Below are 20,929 nucleotides of genomic sequence, written 5' to 3'. Positions count from 1 at the left end.
AGATTGAGTTAAATACAGTCACTATAATAAAATAAAGAATCCCTAGCTATGAAGTCTCCTGAAGTTGAATCTTATTAGAATCTTGTTTCATTTAAACTCCGGGCAAAGTGACATTAGAATAAGCTTTCAGGTATTTGTGGTATTTGAAAAGGTCTGTGTAGCTCTTAAGTTGAGTGTGATTACACCTGGCAGCCTCAGAATCGTAAATCACTTGGATGAAAACACAAATCAAGTATTCCTTGAGCTTTTCCTCCTATTGCGACAAATCCAAGCACTTTCTCACCCCAAGTTTACAACAGAAAAAAGCCAAAACAACACTCTTCACTGCTGGTTTCATGCTGTAAAAAGAAGTAAAGTCTTCTACCGGGGGTGCCACTAGCAAACAAAACCTGTCCAAGTATGTGCATTCATTGCAATGCAAAACAGATTTCCAATGCTTCAGCATCACTTAAAGCCCTACTTTCAATTACAATGTCACGAGCACTTAGAGCTGACGGGCCTTTTAGAGAGGGAGAGTGGAACCTGTGGTGACGTTCCAGACGGGCTCAAAAGACCATTAGGGGACTTTAAATATAAAATAAAAACAGTCACGCTGAAAAAAATAAACTTTTCAGATGCTTATTTTCTAAAAATACAGCCAATGAAAACATATGTAAGCCACATCTGCCAGTATAAATACAGGTTCTGGATATTGTCAGAATTAGTTGGGGAGCGCTTGCTGATTTTCTTTGCAGGAGCGGAGGAGAGGAGGGAGTGTAGCTGACTCAATATGTTGGTTATGTTATTTTTATTATTTATATTTTTTTGGGAACATTCTCAAAACCGTTGTGTCATACTTTCTTTTGTATTGTAACTTTACTTGTGTTAACTTTGTATTGAATGAATGAAACGGTTGGGTTTTCATGGTTCCGGGTTACCTGTTGTAGCAGGGGGGGGGCTTTAATTGTTGACGCATAAAATACACATATAGGCAAAGCATGGACAGCTTTTGTACTGGGGACTGAGAAAGAGCCTGCCATTGTGTGTGTGTCTGTGTGTGTGTGTGTGTGTGTGTGTGTGTGCGTGTGTGTGTGTGTGTGTGTGTGTGTGTGTGTGTGTGTGTGTGTGTGTCTGTGTGTGTGTGTGTGTGTGTGTGTTGACTGTGCCCTGTGCCGCTCCTTATAGAAAATAAAGGTGCAAATCCTGATTCCTGGTCTGAGTGGTGTCCTTCAGTCTGCCAGCAACCATTCTACAGCTGCCTCAGGAGCACAGTGAGGAATAGGATTAAAGAAAGAAATGAAACAAGAAGACAGGAGAAGAGAAAATGCTGAAGGAGAGGAAAGGGGGAGAGAGGGGAGGAGATGAGGCTCTATTTTTCACGCTGAAAAAAAAACAACTTTTCAGATGCTTATTTTTCTAAAAATACAGCCAATGAAAACATATGTAAGCCACATCTGCAAGCATAAATACAGGTTCTGGATATTGTCAGAATTAGTTGGGGAGCGCTTGCTGATTTTCTTTGCAGGAGGGGGAGGAGAGGAGGGAGCACAGTGAGGAATAGGATGATAAAAGAGAAGAAGAAGAAGAAGAAGAAGAAGGGCACTTTATTAATCCCGAGGGGAAATTCAATTGTTTCACTTTGTTATATTTGACATAGTACACACAAGCCCGGATACACACACATGCACAAACAGGACCTATAAACATGCATTAATGGAGAGATGTCTGACAGGCGCCCCGAGCAGTTAGGGGTTTGGTGCCTTGCTCAAGGGCACCTCAGCAGTGCTCAAGCCACCAGTTCACACTCAGTACTTAGTCCATGCAGGGGACTTGAACCGGTAACCCTCTGGACCCCAATGGACTGAGCTACCCCAATGAAACAAGAAGACAGGAGAAGACAAAATGCTGAAGGAGAGGAGAGGAGAGGAGAGGAGGGAGCACTATCTTTGCACTATCTGTTTATATCATGTTTATTTTTGTTTATAGCTTATTTTGTATATTGTATAGTGGTAGAAATAAAAAAAAAAATTATTATTATTTTATTCTAACGTTTTTATTTATTCTTTTGTTATTATACTGCTTAACTTGCACCAACAAAACCACAGCAAATTCCTAGTGTATACCTCTTACACCTGGCAATAAACACGATTCTGATTCTGATTCTGAGGAAAAAGGATGAAAGAAAGAAATGAAACAAAAAGAGAAAATGCTGAAGCAGAGGAGAGGAGAGGAGAGGAGAAGAGAGGAGGGAGCACATTTGCACTATCTGTTTATATCATGTTTATTTTTGTTTATAGCTTATTTTGTATATTGGTAGAAATTCATTTTTTGTATTCTTATTTTATTCTGATTCTGATTCTGAGGAATAGGATGAAAGAAAGAAATGAAACAAGAAGACAGGAGAAGAGAAAATGCTGAAGGAGAGGAGAGGAGAGGAGGAAAGGAGGGAGGAGATGAGGCTCTTCTATTTTCCTCTTGGATCCCGCCCTCCTGGTCAGTGGTTGGTCAGAGAAACCCAACTCCGGCGCACGGATTGGTTGGCTCTCCTCCGGACGGGCAAAACAGTCTCTCTCTCGCAGACACAATAAAGTTTAGAGCTGGACGCTTGCAGGCAGTGGACGCAAAACCAGACCTCTGCTGAGTTCATAACGGGGAAACAACGCAATGACTGAAGGATTCATCCAAATGTAGGTTTTTACGCGCGTAAAAACACTTTTACGCACAGATCTGGAAACCATTCTCTGGATATTTTAATCTCCTGAATGGCTCAGAGTTGGATACTATAGCCTCCAAAAAACGCACGGACTGGACTACACGCGCTCCTACTCCTGCAGGATTATAATAAACACGCGCTGCAGGTTTCCAGTGCGACCTGACTAACTAACTTTGTGTGTTTGAGGAGGATACAGCATTTTACAGAGAGAGTGGGCAGCCCGGGATGATGGTGTCTTTCAGCTGGGCAGCAGCACTACTGCTCCTGCTCTCCGGGCTGGTCGTGGTGCAGGCTTTCGGCGACGAGGTGGAGGAGATGACCTGCGATCCGATCCGGATCAGCATGTGCCAGGGTCTCGGTTACAACGTCACCAAGATGCCCAATCTGGTCGGCAACGTGCTGCAGTCGGACGCGGAGCTGCAGCTGACCACGTTCACACCGCTCATCCAGTACGGCTGCTCCAGTCAACTCAAGGTATACTGGCATGATGATGATGATGGGAGAAATGATATTAGAATCAGTCAACTCAACTGGGATGATGATGATGATGATGATGATAGGAGAAATTATATTAGAATCAGTCAACTCAAGGTATACTGGGATGATGATGATGATGGGAGATATTTTATATTAGAATAGAATAGACAGCATGTTACTAAAAGCAATACACTGTGAGGTTGGAGCACCACATTTAGGAGCACACTGATCCTGGACTTAAAAAAAGGGCATGGCTGAGTCTACATAGTCTGCTATATTTGTGTGTGTGTGTGTGTGTGTGTGTGTGTGTGTGTGTGTGTGTGTGTGTGTTGAATGCCACAGGTCATTTCCTCTCCAGGCTTCTTCTCCTTCTTCTAGGCAGCAGATTCTGTGGTTATTTAGAGATTCAGTAACTTGTGGCACATGCACATCTTTAACAGCTGACTTTAAATGCTGATTTTCCAACCTTAAAAAATAACAGAAAACTACACATCTAACTTTAAGTCTTAATCAAATGACAGATTTTACAGTATAAACCTCTGGATATCCACTCTTGCGTTGACATTTGGAGAGTTCGTACTGTAATAACACACATGCACACTCAGTAACACACACTTTGCTCCACTCTGGTAGCGAACAGCATGTTTGTTTTCTGTTTTTACAAAGCGTGATGTAGAGATAGAGAGAGAGAGAGAGAGCACATGACAGGGAGCTACCAGCAATAGTAAACTCTCCAGACTGATGGTGCCAGTGTGGTAATGAGGAGTATAATATAGTTTGGCCCCCAGAGAGAGAGTTAAAATAAATAAGAGGAGGGGTCCCTGCCTTCCCTCCTGTTGTGCCAGCCAGGCTGTCATGCTAATTTCAATGAAAATGCCCCCTCTGTCTGTCTGTTGACATTCGGAGTTCATGCCCCACACATCAACAGCTGAGTCTTCAGTGCTATAGGCCCATACTGTACTGTCTTCTTGTTCACAATGGTGCCCTCAGTGTCCTAAGACAAATGCTGCTTGTTTGCCTCATGAACCATGTAAGAAAAAAAATCAGATTGGGCTTATTCCTTGTCTTTAAAATTGTTAGACGATAATTGGAAAGACTAGACCCACAGCAGAGATCAAATTGTCGATTAATGGAGTTTTCTTAAATCATGCGTTACATCTCGTCACACTAATGTACACACACATGATTTATTTATTTTGATAGTACCCAACTCTGCTTCTATATTTATCTCACTGCCTCTTTTATATATATATATATATTTATATATTATGTTCTTAATATGCCTTTGTACAAAGTATATCCTTTTATTATTGTAATATAACTTTTTCACACGATTGTACTTGTATAACCGGCGTGTCCAATGTCCTGTCTGGAGATGTGTGCCATTTCTGTTACTACTTTTATTACTTTATTTCCTTGTGCGCACAGGTGTTTGGGAATAGGGGTAAAAATATATTTGTACATGCTAAATTAATACAGTGCTTAAGAGACATTTGTGTGCATATGTGTGAGAGACAGCCAGACAGAACAAGGAGCAACTGCAGCATGAAACCAAACTGTCCTCCTCCAGCTGAAAATTGTCCTGTAAGATTAGCGGACACCCCCCTCCTCTCTCTGTCACACACACACACACACACACATGCTAAAGAGGGAGGAAAGGGGAAAGGGAAACCGTATCCCCTAACATTTGCTCTAATGGGAGGCTTCCTGACAAGTAACCGGAGCAGCTTTTAGCAGTGAAGTGACAGCACTCAGGTTACCAACGGTCGGGGGAAACACCCAGAATGTGTTACATTACTGTCGCTGGTGTGATTCACTGTGAGAAATATCAGGAAGGGTGTTGCATCTAATTTAATATCTTCCACTTTTAGAAACATTTTTTGTGAATTTGAATCAATCACACAGACAAATCCTCCACTCACAGACGGGGCAATTTTGTTAATCTGTTAAATTTTTAAGTTTTATTTAATCAAACTCAAAATTACTCAGGACAACGCCAGTACATGTGGTTCAGTTTGGGAACAAAGATCCTCTATCTGCAGTGAGAAACTTAATACTGTCTTCATATCAGCCTGTCTGCTCCATTTGCAGAGATAAAGCTGCTACAACCCAGATACTGAGAACAGTGTGACAAATTGAGTTTAAAGGAAGTTCCTTCCGACTCAGATAACTGATTTTGACATCACATACTACTTCCCCGTATGTCAGTAACACAGTGAGGAGTTAGGCCAATGTAGAAACATTATTCGCCTGTAGGTATGTAATAGAAAAGTAGCCCACTGATCTTTAATTCTCCTTCTTATTCATCCAGATTGTAATCTTTATAGACCAAATATGGTGCACACAAGGGCTGATTTCAAGCTGGGATTTCTCTATCACTGCTGGATCAAGGCTGCAAGCCCAAAACATTTTGTTCTCATTATGGCCCGTTAAATATTTTGGTATTTCTGAAATGAAAATTGGTATCAAAACCCTCCACTCTAAACACGTATTTAAGTCTGCTATCACTCCATCCAAGTTCCTGGAGCGTATGTTTGTTTCCTTTACCTGAAGGTAGCTCAGTGAAATCTGCTCTCCGCTTCTGTGTATTTTCATATCACGAGCCTGGCGCAATTTTACACTCCGGCTTCAAGCAGAATTCACCGTAAAGGCGTGAAATCACCGAAAATTGCAACCTTTTGTAACCCCAGAGTACTCACTCCTTCACATCACCACCACCTCAGACTGCTCACTATCTTTATAACCCTGACTTAGATATCTATTTCAAAACCATTGCCATGGGACAGAGAAAACTGAGCCTTGGATTACGGGGGATTATGGAGCATTACATGGCACATGCCCTCAGTGTTGTCAAGTCCACAGATTGTTTTTAAAGATGCAGAGTTGTGTGTGTGCGTAACCTTGGAGCAAGTTAGTGTCGGCCGTGGCGTCTAGTCTCAAGTCGTGGAGTGAAAATAGAGACGCGCCACTAGAAGAGGTGATGCAACGCATTGAAAGTAAAAGCAGGATAGCGAGTGGTATATGCAAGTAGAAGGTGTAGCTATCTACCAGCTGTAATCCTGTTGTAATATATAGAAAGATTGGCCCACAGGGTACTTGCTCGCGGCACTGTTTCCACTTCTTTAACAATCACTACACCACTGACATGATTTACCTTCTGCTTCACAGCTTGCTTTAACTTTACTGGAACAAAGCAGTGCACTGAAATATGACACATATTTGGATATCTGTTGCACTCTGACTGCACTTTCAGCTTAAATTAGTTTTGGTATACTGTCATGTTTCATGCTTACATCCCTAGATATGTTTGTTTTTCCTTTTTCTCCATAAAAATAGCTCTTATTTGAATATATACACGACTTTTGCTCCTCTGCAGTCGCCATTTACTGTATGCCGTGAAATCTCACCAAAGTCTACATTCAGTAGCAGAAGTCTAAAACATACTAGATGTTCAACTTGTGATCTTTTGTCTCCATTGTTCTGCAGTTCTTCCTGTGCTCAGTGTATGTGCCAATGTGCACAGACAAGGTTCCCATCCCCATTGGTCCATGTGGCAGCATGTGTCTGTCCGTCAAGAAAAAATGCCTCCCGGTGCTCCACGAGTTTGGCTTCATATGGCCTGAGGTGAGTCACATCGTCACAAGAACGTCCTAAACAAAACCAACGTCTTAAGACAAAAGACTGCATCACAGCCGTAATTAGCAGCCAAAATGACATTTCCCATCATGCCTCTCCTCCAGGTGCTCAACTGCAGCCTCTTCCCACCTCAAAACGACCACAACCACATGTGCATGGAGGGCCCGGGGGACGAGGACCCACCCTACCAGCCCGTCCGCCATCCTCCCCACCAGGAGGAGTGTCAGGCACTTGGATCCGCACCGGAGCAGTACACCTGGTTGAAACAGACCGAAAGCTGCACTCTCCAGTGTGGCTACGACAGCGGGCTCTACCGACGGGGGGCCAAAGTCTTCACGGACGCGTGGATGGCGGTGTGGGCCGTGCTGTGCTTCCTGTCCACCACTCTGACAGTCCTGACCTTTCTGCTGGATTCACAGCGCTTCTCCTACCCTGAAAGGCCCATCATCTTCCTGTCTATGTGCTGTAATCTGTACAGCGTGGCCTACCTGGTGAGTGGGAGATGCAGTATTATATATAGTCCTATTGAAATTCATTTGTTTGGGGAGAATGAATAAAAAAGAATCCTATCAAGAACAGTAAAATAAAAACAATATATAAAATGTAATTTAGAGTATAGTAGTAAATACACTAGGGCTGCAACTAACAATTATTTTCTTTGTTGATTAATCTGTCGAAAAATATCGATCAACGTTTCCCAAAGATGACGTCCTCAAATGTCTTGTTTTGTCCACAACTCAAAGATATTCCATTTACTGTCAAAGAGGAGTAAAGAAACCAGAAAATATTCATATTTAAGAAGCTGGAATCAGAGAATTTTTTGCTCTTTAAGAAATTACTCAAATCAATTAATCGATTATCAAAATAGTTTACGATTAATTTATAACAACTAATCGATTGATTGTTGCAGCTCTAAAATAAAGTATGGACTATTTTGTGAGTGCTTATTATGTTTTACATTTGAATTTTCATAAGATATGTAGATATATGTGGTATAGAGAGTTATTCTATTTTTACAGTGCATTTTGTCTAATTCATCAATGAGCTTTTTTCCAATAAATTAAAATAAAATAAAAGTAGAAAACTGACCTCCAGGACTGATAAGTCAGTCGGGTCATCACTCTGAAATGTATGTGAAATTAAACAAACCAAAATACAGATATCAGTCAAAACATACTTTTTTTAATTAGTATTTAAATGATAATAAGAAGACACTTAATTAATGGTTGCTTTTTTATTCATCATTAAATACAGAGATTTAATCATAATCACTGCTGATCTAAATAGAAAAGTCAGATTTTCAGTCTAGTTGTAATGGGAATGAGAGATTATGTGACTTTATGTCTTTTTCTTTTATGAATAATTTGTTTCTTTCCACTGTCACTTTCTGTCCTGCAGGTACGCTTGACTCTGGGACGGGAGCGTGTTTCCTGTGACCTGGACGCCACCGCAGTACCGATTCTAGTACAAGAAGGGTTAAAGAGCACCGGCTGTGCCATCGTTTTCCTCCTGCTCTACTTCTTTGGCATGGCTTCCTCACTCTGGTTAGTACAACACACACGCACACACACACACCTTTTATCGTATCAATCTCTCAGGTCTTTGTCCCATTGTCATCAGCTGTTGTGAATGGACTTTGTTGGAACAATCTGAACACGAGACTTGCATCCTGTTTTCTTTATCAGTGCAACTATCCTGTCTCATAACCTCTGGACTAGATGGATTCATTTCCAAATATAAAAGCAGCCATTGTAAAAAAAACAAAAATGCCACTTTTTGAGTGTGTGCTGCAATACAAGTTGCTGTCACAGCTCTTTTTCTTCCTTTTCACTTTGCCCTCGTTTTCCTGTTTGTCCTCACTCTTTCCTTTTGGAGACGCAGCCGACTGAAAAGCCCGACGACTTCACTCTCTCCTAAAATATGATCGCAACCTTCCGTTATGTAACTCATTACTATCTCATGATGATCTAATTACAATAGAGGGAGTTTTGTGGAAAAGTTATAAAGTGGGTTATGTTTTTGAGCAGGAAACAGTAGCCCAATGTTGCCTCAGTATCTTGTTTCCATGTGATTATTCTTCACCGCCAAGAAAGACAATCTGATGACTGTACATATGAGCAGTGTTTTGACTCCTCTCTCCTTCAGGTGGGTGATCCTGACCCTCACATGGTTCTTGGCTGCTGGACTGAAGTGGGGCCACGAGGCCATCGAAATGCACAGCTCCTACTTCCACATAGCGGCCTGGGCCATCCCGGCCGTTAAAACCATCGTCATCCTCATAATGCGACTGGTGGATGCAGACGACCTAACTGGGCTCTGTTATGTTGGCAACCAGCAGCAGGAGGCGCTCACAGGCTTCGTGGTGGCACCGCTGGCCACATACCTTCTAATAGGTAATTACAACATGATCAGTATATCTACTTGTATGGGATTTTAACTATTTCTAGTAAAAGAAAATAGGGTGCTTATACCTTTATTTTATATACTCATACCACATAATCCAGAAGTGTGAACTCGAGTCACCTGACTTGGACTACAAGCCACAAACTTGATGACTTAAAACTCAAATTGACGAATAAAAAAAACCCATCAAGTTGCAGGAGAAAACCATGAAGAACTAACGTTACGTTACTCTGCTGTTAAAATTGCATTACATTTGGTGAAGAGCACATTATGATTCGTTTAGGACTTGAAACTCAAAGTTTAGGACTTGGGCCTTGAGTGCAAAGACTTGAGACTTACTTGTGACGTACAAAACAATAACTTGGTCCCACCTCTGCCATTCATTCTTTAACATGTATAATCCTCAGTTTTCTTATTGTCTGTCAATCTGTCATTGTGTTTTCTCTATCCGATGGTCCTTATATGACTATATGTTTCCCTTTCTGAACCTCAGGCACTCTGTTCATCTGTGCTGGCCTCGTGGCTCTTTTCAAGATCCGCTCCAATCTGCAGAAGGACGGCGCCAAAACAGACAAGCTGGAGCGTTTAATGGTGAAGATCGGAGTGTTTTCCGTTCTCTACACCGTCCCGGCGTCCACCGTCATTGGCTGCTACCTCTACCAGCTCTCCCACTGGGGGGAGTTCAGGGCCAGCACCCGGGACTCGTACGTGGCATCGGAGATGCTTCGGATCTTCATGTCGCTGCTCGTAGGCATCACGTCGGGCATGTGGATCTGGTCGGCAAAAACCCTTCACACCTGGCAGCGCTGCTCCGCCCGCCTGCTCAGGGATAGCAGGGCGAGCCGGGGGGGCAAGAGGGCGCCGGGCGAGGGCTGGATCAAACCGGGGAAAGGCAACGAGACGGTAGTGTGAGGAGGAAGAAAGAGAGAACGGACGGGAACAGACATGCTTCTCTGTCACTTACAAAAACTCACTCTGCCAAACTAAAGATGGAGAGGACGAAAAAGCGACAAGAGGGAGGAGCAGGAGTTTCTCAAGGAAGCCACTGGATGTAATGGCATCAAAAAAAGCTTGCTGAGAGTCTACAAGCATGCCTCACCTCTTTTAACTGCCTCTAACAGGGGTTAAGGAGGAGAAAAGTGGAAGATTGGGGCATACATAAGTAGCAACAGTAGCCTCTCTACCTCTGTTAGACTTCCTTTGCCAGAGAGATAGAGAACGCGAAAAATGAAGGAGAAAGAGAGACGGAAAGGGCAGAACAGAAGCATCAACATGCAGACCGGACACACCAGTAAGCTGTGTAGCACCACGTCTACCTCTCTGCCTCTCTTTTCTCCAGCACCTTCAGCAGAAGAGACTGAACCTGCTGGATACAGTAACCCTCACACCCTTGTGTCTTATGAGGGTTTTTTGAAATTCTGAATTTTACACTGGAGGGTCCTGGTGCAGACATTATACAGATGTAGGTTTCCCAAAAGCATCTGAGTTCCTGTGGGTTTTTTTTTATGTCCACATGGGAAGATTAAAATGAAACACCAGACCAAAAAGTAATTAAAATCTGAAGAAAATATATGAAATATGGCCTTAAATCTGTGATGTGTTTACATTTGAACAACATTATTATACATTTTTTGTAAATTATTACTTTTTGTACACTATAAAAGGAGCAGGTAATTGTTTTTGCTCAGAATTTTTTGGGAAACCAGCTCAAAGCTGTAATAATGCACTATAGTTGTATACAATATGTGAAGTGTCTGTGCTTGTCACAAGTGCATTACCAGGGACGACAGCGAGAGCCTTTAACAGTTTGGTCAGTTTTCATTGTGAACGCTGCAGAATTTTTTTTTTTCTGCAGACAGAGAAACACAACGAGAGATTATTTTTTTAACATGTCTTGTACATTTAGGTAAAAGTCTGTGGTAGCTATGAAGTCATACCGCAATGGATCCTGGGAGTAACCCCAGCTGTGCCTTTTATCGACCCATAAATGTAGACGCGGTAAGGCGTCTGGGAAATGTAGGCCTGTGTGTGTTTTACCTCAGTAGTCTATGAAAAGCTCAGCTAACTTCCAATGATGTGTGGAAACCCTGTACTGCACATGCTCTTCTTGGGTTACCATGAAATCCAGGAAATTAAATTATTCCCTCTGCCCTCCTATCCAAACATCGGACCTGGGGCACGTTAAAGAACTACAGGTTATTAGACAATCACTTGCCAAAAGACACATTATGCAATAACAAAGAGCTGTCACACACACATGCACATATGGCAGGTAGTTCCCACGAATCTCATCCAATAGCAGTTGTGATCACTATCAGAATAATAACACCAATAGAGGTGCAGGGGTGACGTATTTTTGTAGGCTTACCTGGAAGTAAGCATCGCCCTGGTTCCCGCGACAAAAAGCCAATGGGATTTTTTCATTGGGTTATTGCAAAAAAAATATAAGCTCTGTGGCAAGCAAACATTTATGATACTTACACGTTTTGTTCAGCAAGATAATCTTCACAAATGAACACTACTTTTATGATTTTTGAAGCATAAATGCTACATGTAAAAGGCTTCAAAATTCACAAATGGGGTATTTATTGGTGTATTTAATGTCTTAGAACAAAACGTTACAATCTCTTGTGTTACCACAGACCTTATTTCAGGCATCTAACTAAAAACCCATTCAAAAAGCCCCATTGACTTCCACACGAAGGAACCAGAAGTGCTAGTGTGTTAACTCATATCCAAGTTTTAGGACTCACTCTTGCACCACTCTATAATAAGAGACCATCTGCCTATTTTTGACTCCTTTCCTTTCTGTCTGTATGTATATCTCTCAGTTTCTTTTTAAATCCCTTCAGTTCAATAAGGCCATCACAGAAGCACAATGAAATTGGCACTATTAATTATAGTGTCTGTCTAATGCTCTCATTGGCCCACTGCCTGCCTGTTTCCTCTTTAACCTCGTCTACTTCATCATGGCTCATTTCCCAGACAATCAAGTCGTCCCTGGAAAAGATTATCATTCATTACATTTCAGAATTTCATGGATGACGGAGACGAGATTTCTATTCATTGTCTCCAGGGGTGCATCTCCCAACAGTTCCTCTTTAGAAGTGCTTATAGGATGGACTATAAGCTTTGATTACAATAAGTTATACCTGGTCTTACTGCTGCACTCACCAAATTCTGCAACTGCTCCTGTGCACCGTATATTTGCCTGACAATCTAATCTAGCAAAGCTCTTGCGTTTCAGTGAGTCTTTGAATGTATAATACGTTGTGTCTGTGTGTCACATTACGCCTTCTACAAGTAGAGAACATTTCTGGGCTGTTTCAATGTAAAAGGGCTTGAATCACTTGGAGCTGTGTGTCATTTGAAACCAGATAGTGCCTCACATCGCCCATTACAGGTATTTTTAACATAATGTTTAGAATGGGATGGAAAATAACTTTAAAGTGTGGGCTGCCTTTTTCCCAAAATATGCTAAATGTGATTTATTGCATTCACAGATACTTAGGGTGAAACCTAGAACCCTGAAAACCAATGTTTCTCAAACCGGCATCCATGACACACTTATTAAATTTCCAAAGTCAAACAAACATTACATTGAGTTTAAGTGAATTAAGTTAACCTCTGACCACCTCCCCTCTGAGCTAATGCAGTTTCCCTCTCAATGTTTTGGCTGTCTACTCTGGTATGACCACGCTGGGCTTCAGGTGACATTTCCAAACAACCGCTGAACAGTTACATGCTGAGTGTGTGCCACCGGCTAATGAAGATTGAGAACCAATGGTAATACACATTTATAAATGCTTTTAGAGAAGCCCAGATATGCATCAACGTTGGGGGTCAGTTCACCGACACCGATCCCAGCCTTTAAAGGTCGAGACTGTTCCTTTGTGTAGAAAACTCATTGTCTTGTTGATGTCGTCAATGTATTATACAGAAATTGCTAATTTATCCTTGTAAAAAAAAGTGGCAAAAATGTTTAAAACTTGTTTGTTATTTAAAAACACTTTTGTATCAGAAGAAGATGATGAATAAAACTTTTTGGTTTCCAATATGTGGGATGCAGTTATACGTGTGTTTATGTATGTATTTACGAATGTGTGTGTGTGTGTGCTTTAGAGCTCTAATGATTAATCGATTCGTTGTCAACTATTCAATTAATCGCCATCTATTTTGATAATCGATTAATCAGTTTGAGTATGTTTTTAAAGGGGACCTATTTCCCTTTCCTTTAGTGTGTTATATAGTTTTTGTGCATGTAAAAGGTAGAAGGATGGAGCTCAAACAGAGTGTTTCAGACAGAGGGGGAAAAGAGATGCTGCAGTACAGCCGGTATGAGATAAGTAAAGCATTTTTTGAACATTAAAGCATGTAAACATGTTCTAGTAGAAACCCAGAATACAAGTATGCACCTGAAAATAAGCATAATAGGTCCTCTTTAAGAAAAAAAAGTAAAAATTCTCTGATTCCAGCTTCTTAAATGTGAATATTTTCTGGTTTCTTTACTTCTCTATGGCAGTAAACTGCACATCTTTGAGTTGTGGACAGAACAAGACATTTGAGGACGTCATCTTGGGCTTTGGGAAACACTGATCCACATTTTTCCCCATTTACTGACGTTTTATAGACCAAACAACTAACAGATTAATCGACAATGAAAATAATCGTTAGTTGTAGCCCTAGTGTACTTCAAATAAGTGCAATAGAAAATAGGCTGCAATTAATGATTATTTGTATTATCGATTAATCTGCAGATTTTTTTCGCGATTAACTGATTAATCTATTGCTCATTAGCGAAAAAAATGCCTTTTCCAATTCCTGAAGCCCAGGGTGACATGTTTGAATGTCTTGTTTTGTCCGACCAACAATTCAAAACATAAAGATATTCTGTTGACTTTCACATTAGACAAGGAAAAGCAGCAAGCTCACATTTGTTTGGTATCTTTGCTTGTAAAACGATTAATAGATTATCAGAGTTGATGCTGATTAACTGTCTGTCAACCGACTAAATGCTTCAGCTCTAAACAGAATTAACATCCGATGTCATAGACTCAGCGCAGGCATCAAAGATGAGTAATCCTGTTTCAGTGTGTCATGTATAGACATCTCTACTGGGCGGGTATGAGTGAGTGAATGAATGAATAAGATCTGCTCTGGTGAGACTCCTTTCCTCTCAGTCAGTGTGTTCACATAACGTGTTGAACAATGCTGCCACCTCTTGTCTGATGAGACAAATGAAGCGTCGGTGCTTCATCAGGCAGTAACTCACTCTACACATCTATACAGCAGCAACTCTGTGGCATTTCTTTTTAACAGTTACTTTGGGTTAGGATAAGAAACGCTCCATAACCACTAAATTTGTTTTGAATCCGCAGTGGAAACACGGCGATTATACTGTGTAAACATTACTGTACCATCAATCACATCTCATCAGCTATGAACTTACAACCTCCCCAACACACTTACAGTACACACAGAAACACTCACAGAAGCACACACTTCAAATTTAGTTGTAATTTGGTTTATACAATTACACTTAATGCACGCTAGGCTGTAATTTACCAGCGCAGGGGTAAAATTGCATCTGGAGAAACTGATTAATTCTGGGCATGCATGAGCGTGTGTGTGTGTGTGCATAAGAGAGAGAGTCCAAATATCTACGTCTGCAGCTCAGATTGCCTTCCTGTAATTTACTGTGAGTGAATTGAGTGTTTGTTTAAGAACTGACTCAAAAGCCTGAGGTAAAGGGAAAGTGACAGCATCTACTGCTCTATTGTTTCCAGATGTGGCTCTACTAACACACACACAAACGTACACGCATGCACAACATGCACAAGCAAGCATGTTCACAAACTGACATGCACGTTCGCACAAATACGGACAGAAAGAGGAGGAGTTCAATGCTCTGAAATTCATACCCTAAATGGTGGTTTCTGCATACGAGAGTGGGGAGAGTGTGTGTGTGTATGTTTGTGTGTGTGTGTGTGTGTGCGTGTTGAATGCCACAGGTCATTTCATCTCCAGGCTTCTCCTTCTAGGCAGCAGTTTCTGTGGTTATTTAGATATTCAGTAACTTGTCACACATGCACATCTTTAACAGATGACAGCTCACTTTAAATGCTGATTTTCCAACCCTTAAAATAACAGAAAACTACACATCTAACTTTAAGTCTTACTCAAATGACAGCTTTTACAGTGTAACCTCTGGATATCCACTCTTGCGGTGACATTTGGAGAGTTCATACTGTAAAAACACACATGCACACTCAGTAACACACACTTTGCTCCACTCTGGTAGCGAACAGCATGTTAGTTTTCTGTTTTTTACAAAGCAGAAATGTGAAAGGACCCTATTAAAATTCCTTGGACTAATATTCCTGGGAATATATCCTCAGAGTTGGGTTCCCTTGAGTGTAATTGTGCGTATAGTTCTGTGTGTGTTAGTGTGTGTGTGTAAAGGGGAGAAAGAGATTGGACTAGAAAGTGATTCAGAAAGAGCGGGAGATATGCTGAAATAAGAACCCTGAGACAGAGAAAATCAAGAAAAATAAAATATGTAGACATAAGTATAGAGGAGACATAAAGTGAGAGGGATTGAGTGCGAGGAAGAGGGGAATAGGAAATCTGTCATCCTCCAACAGCAGCACACTGCAGCTGTTCCCCCTCAGCAATGTTGAAATCGTTTTCCCATTCTGCTCAGCGTCTACTCAGTATGAATAGTTCTGAGTAATGGCCGCCACTGGGGATTCTGGGTGACGTAGTCGTCTTGGCCCGAGAGCCAGTTTGGTGCAAGAAGGATTTGTAAATCCCGGTTCTCCGGCCAAACAAGCTAACGAGTTGAGACTGAGATCCAAAAGCCCGGCCAAGAGAGAGATCGAACAATTATTCACCATCAAGCTGAAACAGAGAGCTCTTTGTACGAGGCAGGGGGGTGTGAAGGACTGGATTTATTTCATGGCAAACAGATGTACTGTAGGCCAGGCATGATGACCGATTATTGTAGTGTCAAAGAATAAACTGTAGATTGTCCTTCCTAAAATTTAGAATAGCATATTGAGTATTATCTTTTGATATGGTGGAACAATATTGGAACATTAAGGAAATGCTAAGAAACACTGATTTAGACCAATCAGATAGTTGGCTTTACATATGCATGCATGCTTTTAATGTCTGTTGGTCTGTGGTGTATAGAAAGCAACAACATGTACTTAATGTCTTCATAGATTGTTTCCCTATTTACTGTATTCCTCACAAAGTCATAATATCTCATAAACTTTCCCTGAAACAGCCAACATTGGACTGAACCTCATAAAACCTGCTCCTTCTTTCCGCATGGCAATTTGATGTTAATGTGTGAACTGTGCTGCTGCTGCTGTCACGGTTAAACCACAATGCAACAGTGACATGTCCCTTTGTCACCACTAGATGTCACTCTTTGTCCAGACCACACCGTTATGTTCCCATTTTTTTCTAGTTCTTTGCTCAGGAAATGAATCTTAAAAATAGGCTATTAATTGACCACAGACATCCCTCACATCAATCCAGCACATTACTAGGAAGCATATTCTACTGAGATCATCACCTCTACTGGTTGGACAGAAAACTAATGTGATTTAAAAAAAATAAATACTGTTTTTGAGTTTGAAATCATCTAAACAACTGAGAATGTATTTCAAATAAAAGATAAAATCATTGTTCAGCATTTTTGGAATCTAGTATTTACTACATTACTTTACATTAAGTACAATTTTGAGGTACTTTACATTAATATTTTTCGGTGATGCTAATTTACACTCCTATTTCACCACATTTCAGTTTTTTTTTTTACTATTGTACTTTTTACTCCACTACTGTAGTTACTCCTAACTTTACAAATTAAAGGTGCTGATTAGACCTCTAGTCAGGGGTAACATGGATGGAGCTATGCTGGTAATAACATAATGTCACCATATGTACAAAAAGTGTCTGGCTCGAATAGATACAACAAAACCAACAGAAAGGTGAACGAAATTTCAAACCACTACGTGTCCCCATGGGCATTTTTTGGACACGAGGGATCGCCTTGCCTCCCAGCATTGGACGCTTGATTGGCTGCCACTAGACACCTGATTGGATGAACGCTTTCACTCGAGAGCTGCTGCTCTCAAACCGGAACCAACATGGCGGCTCATTTGGAAACATTTTAGGTGAGAAATAAACCATGTAGTTGCTGAATCTGTCTTCATTTTAGATCGACAACAGTTAGTTTAAAAGCTTTCCAGGAGTTTCCAGAGGCTGCGAGTCACGCTGGACAGGTCCGATTTGCATAAAGTAGCCTAGACCTCAACTTAATGCAAATGAGGAGCGGGCAACATGACGGTCCATCTCTCTAAACACAATGCTACACTACCAGAATGCATTGCACAGCTGCTTACATAGACAATGAATGGGAAGTGTGGAAAGGATGGATCCTGTGGAAACGTACCATCAGTACACGCCCGCACAATCCTCCTGAGAAGAAGTCTAATTAGGTAAGATATGTGAAAATACACCGTGTGGGTGGACTATGGGTGTGCAAGGGCCTTTCAATTTTTTTATATACAAAATATGTGATCACTAATATAAAATAATGTGTGTTCTTCTCTCTCACAAGGTACATGAAGAGCACTCAGGGGTGCAATTCATGGTGTGTAGAGGTCGTACTGTTGGAGGTGAAGCAAATGTGTTATCATGAGTAGATGTGGTGCCATGTGGGAGAAAGGCTGAGTGATTCCATGTTATTTCAGCAGGACATTTGTCAACTTTAGAAATGTCAACCGGTCAATACAGTCGCTTCATCTCTCTCCGTCTCACTCGCATGGACATACAGAGAGAGAGAGAGAGAGAATAAAACAAAGAGGGGGGAAAGAAGGGGGAAGATAGAAATGAGAGTGGCGGTGTCGTGTGGTTATGGAGAAAAGTCAGAGCAGAAGATGGAGGGAAGAGTCTAACAAGCGGAACATAAATGATTCCATTGTTTTGCTCAATCAGAAAGCCAGTTTGGCAAATCCAAACGAGTGGAAATGACTCATACAAACATAATCTATCTCCAAGAGCCCGTCTGGGTTTGTTTCCTATTAATTTTTTCCTGTGCGTCTGCTCAGGGGTACAGAAATAGAAGGCATAGAAAGACCTGCTGCTCGTAGGTCTGTTTGTTAGATGATGCCATGTTTTCTTTATGTTCTGCTGAACAGCCCGACGTCAACCTAACCCGGAGTCCTCACGGGGACATTGTCACTTGTTCTCGTTGTTACTCTGCCATTACACCCTCGATAGCTTTACTCTTTTTATTAAATGTAGGGCTGTTTAATATTTTCAAATTCTATTTCTCTGTTTTTCCTCATTTTATGTCTGTTTCTATTAGTGATATTAAAGGAACAGTGTGTAACATTTAGGGGGATCTATTGGCAGAAATGGAATATAATATTAATAAGTATGTTTTCATTAGTGTATAATAACCTGAAAAAAAGAAATGTTGTGTTTTTGTTAGCTTAGAATGAGCCCTGCATATCTACATAGGGAGCAGGTCCTCTTCACGGAGTCCACCATGTTGCGCCGTCATGTTTCTACAGTAGCCCAGAACGGACAAACCAAACACTGAGTCGATAACATTACTCACTCAGACACAGCGTCTCTTCTATGACATTTTGCAACATCTAAACAGTTAGCCAATGGATTCATGTGCAACTGTGTGTGTGTGTTTGGATGTTTTTTGTGTCTGTATGTGTTGTACTGGCGCATTTGTGGGTGTGTTTGTGTGTTTTTGTTCCCTCTCGGGTCAGTGACTTTGTGCTGCCAGTTTTAAACTTTGGACGCCTGAATAGCAATGAGACAATTAGCTAAAGCCTATGATCCAGGACTCACTGTGCCCCGCTTATTAGAACCGGTCCAACACACTACAGCTGCACCCCTGTCACACCGATATGGAAATAAAGTGACACACACATATAAACACACAAATACACACACAGTAACAAATCAAAAGTCATCAGATAAGAAATAGAAATGCAGGCCGAATACGAGGAAGAGAGGCCTGGAGGCTGAATGATGATAGGATCTATTTCTCTCTGATGTTTTATCAGCCACATGACTAATAAACACATGACCTGTTTTCAAGAGTTTGTGCTCTGTGAAAATGGACCAAAATTAATAGAATCCATTTCAGCTTATTGATAACCTACTTACTAGGAACTTTATCTAATTTGTTGTACCCAATTAAAAAAAAAAAATCCTCTCAATGTCTATCCTTAATGTGATATTGTCAACCTTAACACATGTATACCAAGTGAAACATGGGTTTAGGATTGGGGACATTTGTTAGACTTATTTTTAACCCGTGGCATATATCCAAGAGGAAGTATGTCACAAAAACTGCCTCGGGAAATGCAGTGAAAGTAGTAGTGGCAGTTTTCATTTTAAACAGCTACAAAACTGGATAAAATGAAGAAAAAAATAATGCGGCCTCGCGGTTGTATGCCTCCGCCAACCAGTCAGGTTGCAGTTTATATCTATGTCTGTCCAAAATGTCATCATTTCATCATTTTATCCTGTTAGACATTTGTGTGAAAATGTCATAATTAGCATATAAATTCTTGAGTTACGGCCAAAAACGTGTTTTTGTGAGGTCACAGTGACCTTTGACCACCAAAATGTAATCAGTTCGTCCTTGAGTCCGAGTGAAAGTTTGTGCCAAATTTGGAGAAATTACCTCAAGTTGTTCCTGAGATATCACGTTCAAGAGAATGGGACGGACGGATGGAAAACCTGAAAACATAATGCCTCCGGCCACGGCTGTCGCCGGCGCGGAGGCATACAAGTAAGGAAATAGCGTGTAGCCATCTTCTATATAACCACACACAAACATGCACACCACATCATTATAACTGTGTGCATGTGAGTGTGTGTAAATGTATTTTTCCTAATTACCCTATCAGCTTTGGCCTTAGGTACCGTAAAGTAGTTCCACTATAATGTGTTTACAGTACATCACACATAATGAGAAAAGTGTTTGCTCATGGTTTATTTCTAACGATGATGATGATTACGCTGTTTGAGTTTCAAGGCCTTAATTGGGAACAAAGGTTCGTTTCTGCTATTGATGGGAGGTTTCACAAATTTGGGTTTCAATGTAAAGCCAGTGAACAGGCAAAAACAGCTTCAATTGATTCAATGATTAAGAACTTTAAATCTCCTTTAATGGCAGAGTGGAGTAAATATATCTAAAATCATGACACAGACATCACAGCTGCTGATGCTTCTATTATAATAAGAATAGTGTTGTCACATTACAGTAGATCCTCATATAGACAGACCATTCATTCTTGAAATCTGTTTGTGTAATACTGGTGCTTCTCCCTCCTCCTCTCTTTGGCTGCGGCTTCATATGCCCTTTCTGGTGATCATGTTTTATCAAATTTGTGGTATAATGGCTGTAGCGGGCAGCTTTGCAGCAAATATCACAGCTGGCAAGATTCTTATTAGCAGGCCAGAAAACATACCAAAAATACATTTTCAGCCAGAAGCCAGCTGGCCCACTGTGACCAGGTGATGGCTAATCTTTTACTGTCAGTGGCGATTATGCTGTGGTACGGTCGCAATTCAGCAGGAAACAGAAGAAGAATGGGTTTATTTTGAGCAAAACATGAAGGAAGGAGACCGCCATGTTTATATTTAGTTGCAGACCTACAGCTGTAAAAGATG

General features: G+C 41.0%; 1 protein-coding gene across 1 annotated transcript; it reads left to right on the top strand.

The window, feature by feature from the left end:
* Positions 1-2,572: 2,572 nt before the first annotated feature.
* Positions 2,573-11,046, top strand: fzd4 (frizzled class receptor 4). The gene is made up of 6 exons (XM_074641843.1): positions 2,573-3,166; positions 6,656-6,793; positions 6,910-7,296; positions 8,204-8,349; positions 8,951-9,198; positions 9,702-11,046. Exons 1-6 carry the CDS (start codon positions 2,918-2,920, stop codon positions 10,118-10,120), a joined length of 1,587 nt encoding a protein of 528 aa, XP_074497944.1. The 5' UTR covers positions 2,573-2,917; the 3' UTR covers positions 10,121-11,046.
* Positions 11,047-20,929: the final 9,883 nt, after the last annotated feature.

This window comes from Sebastes fasciatus, chromosome 7 (genome assembly GCF_043250625.1).
Source record: "Sebastes fasciatus isolate fSebFas1 chromosome 7, fSebFas1.pri, whole genome shotgun sequence".
NCBI lineage: Eukaryota > Metazoa > Chordata > Actinopteri > Perciformes > Sebastidae > Sebastes > Sebastes fasciatus.
Note: the sequence above shows the minus strand (reverse complement) of the source record. Positions and strands in the feature narration are given on the sequence as shown.

Bases quoted from the DNA above. Each gene is read 5' to 3' on its own strand.
- fzd4 (XM_074641843.1), top strand. From the start codon at position 2,918: ATGATGGTGTCTTTCAGCTGGGCAGCAGCACTACTGCTCCTGCTCTCC. The intron at 6,794-6,909 runs GTGAGTCACATC...CCTCTCCTCCAG, and splicing joins TTGGCTTCATATGGCCTGAG to GTGCTCAACTGCAGCCTCTT. The intron at 7,297-8,203 runs GTGAGTGGGAGA...TCTGTCCTGCAG, and splicing joins TGTACAGCGTGGCCTACCTG to GTACGCTTGACTCTGGGACG.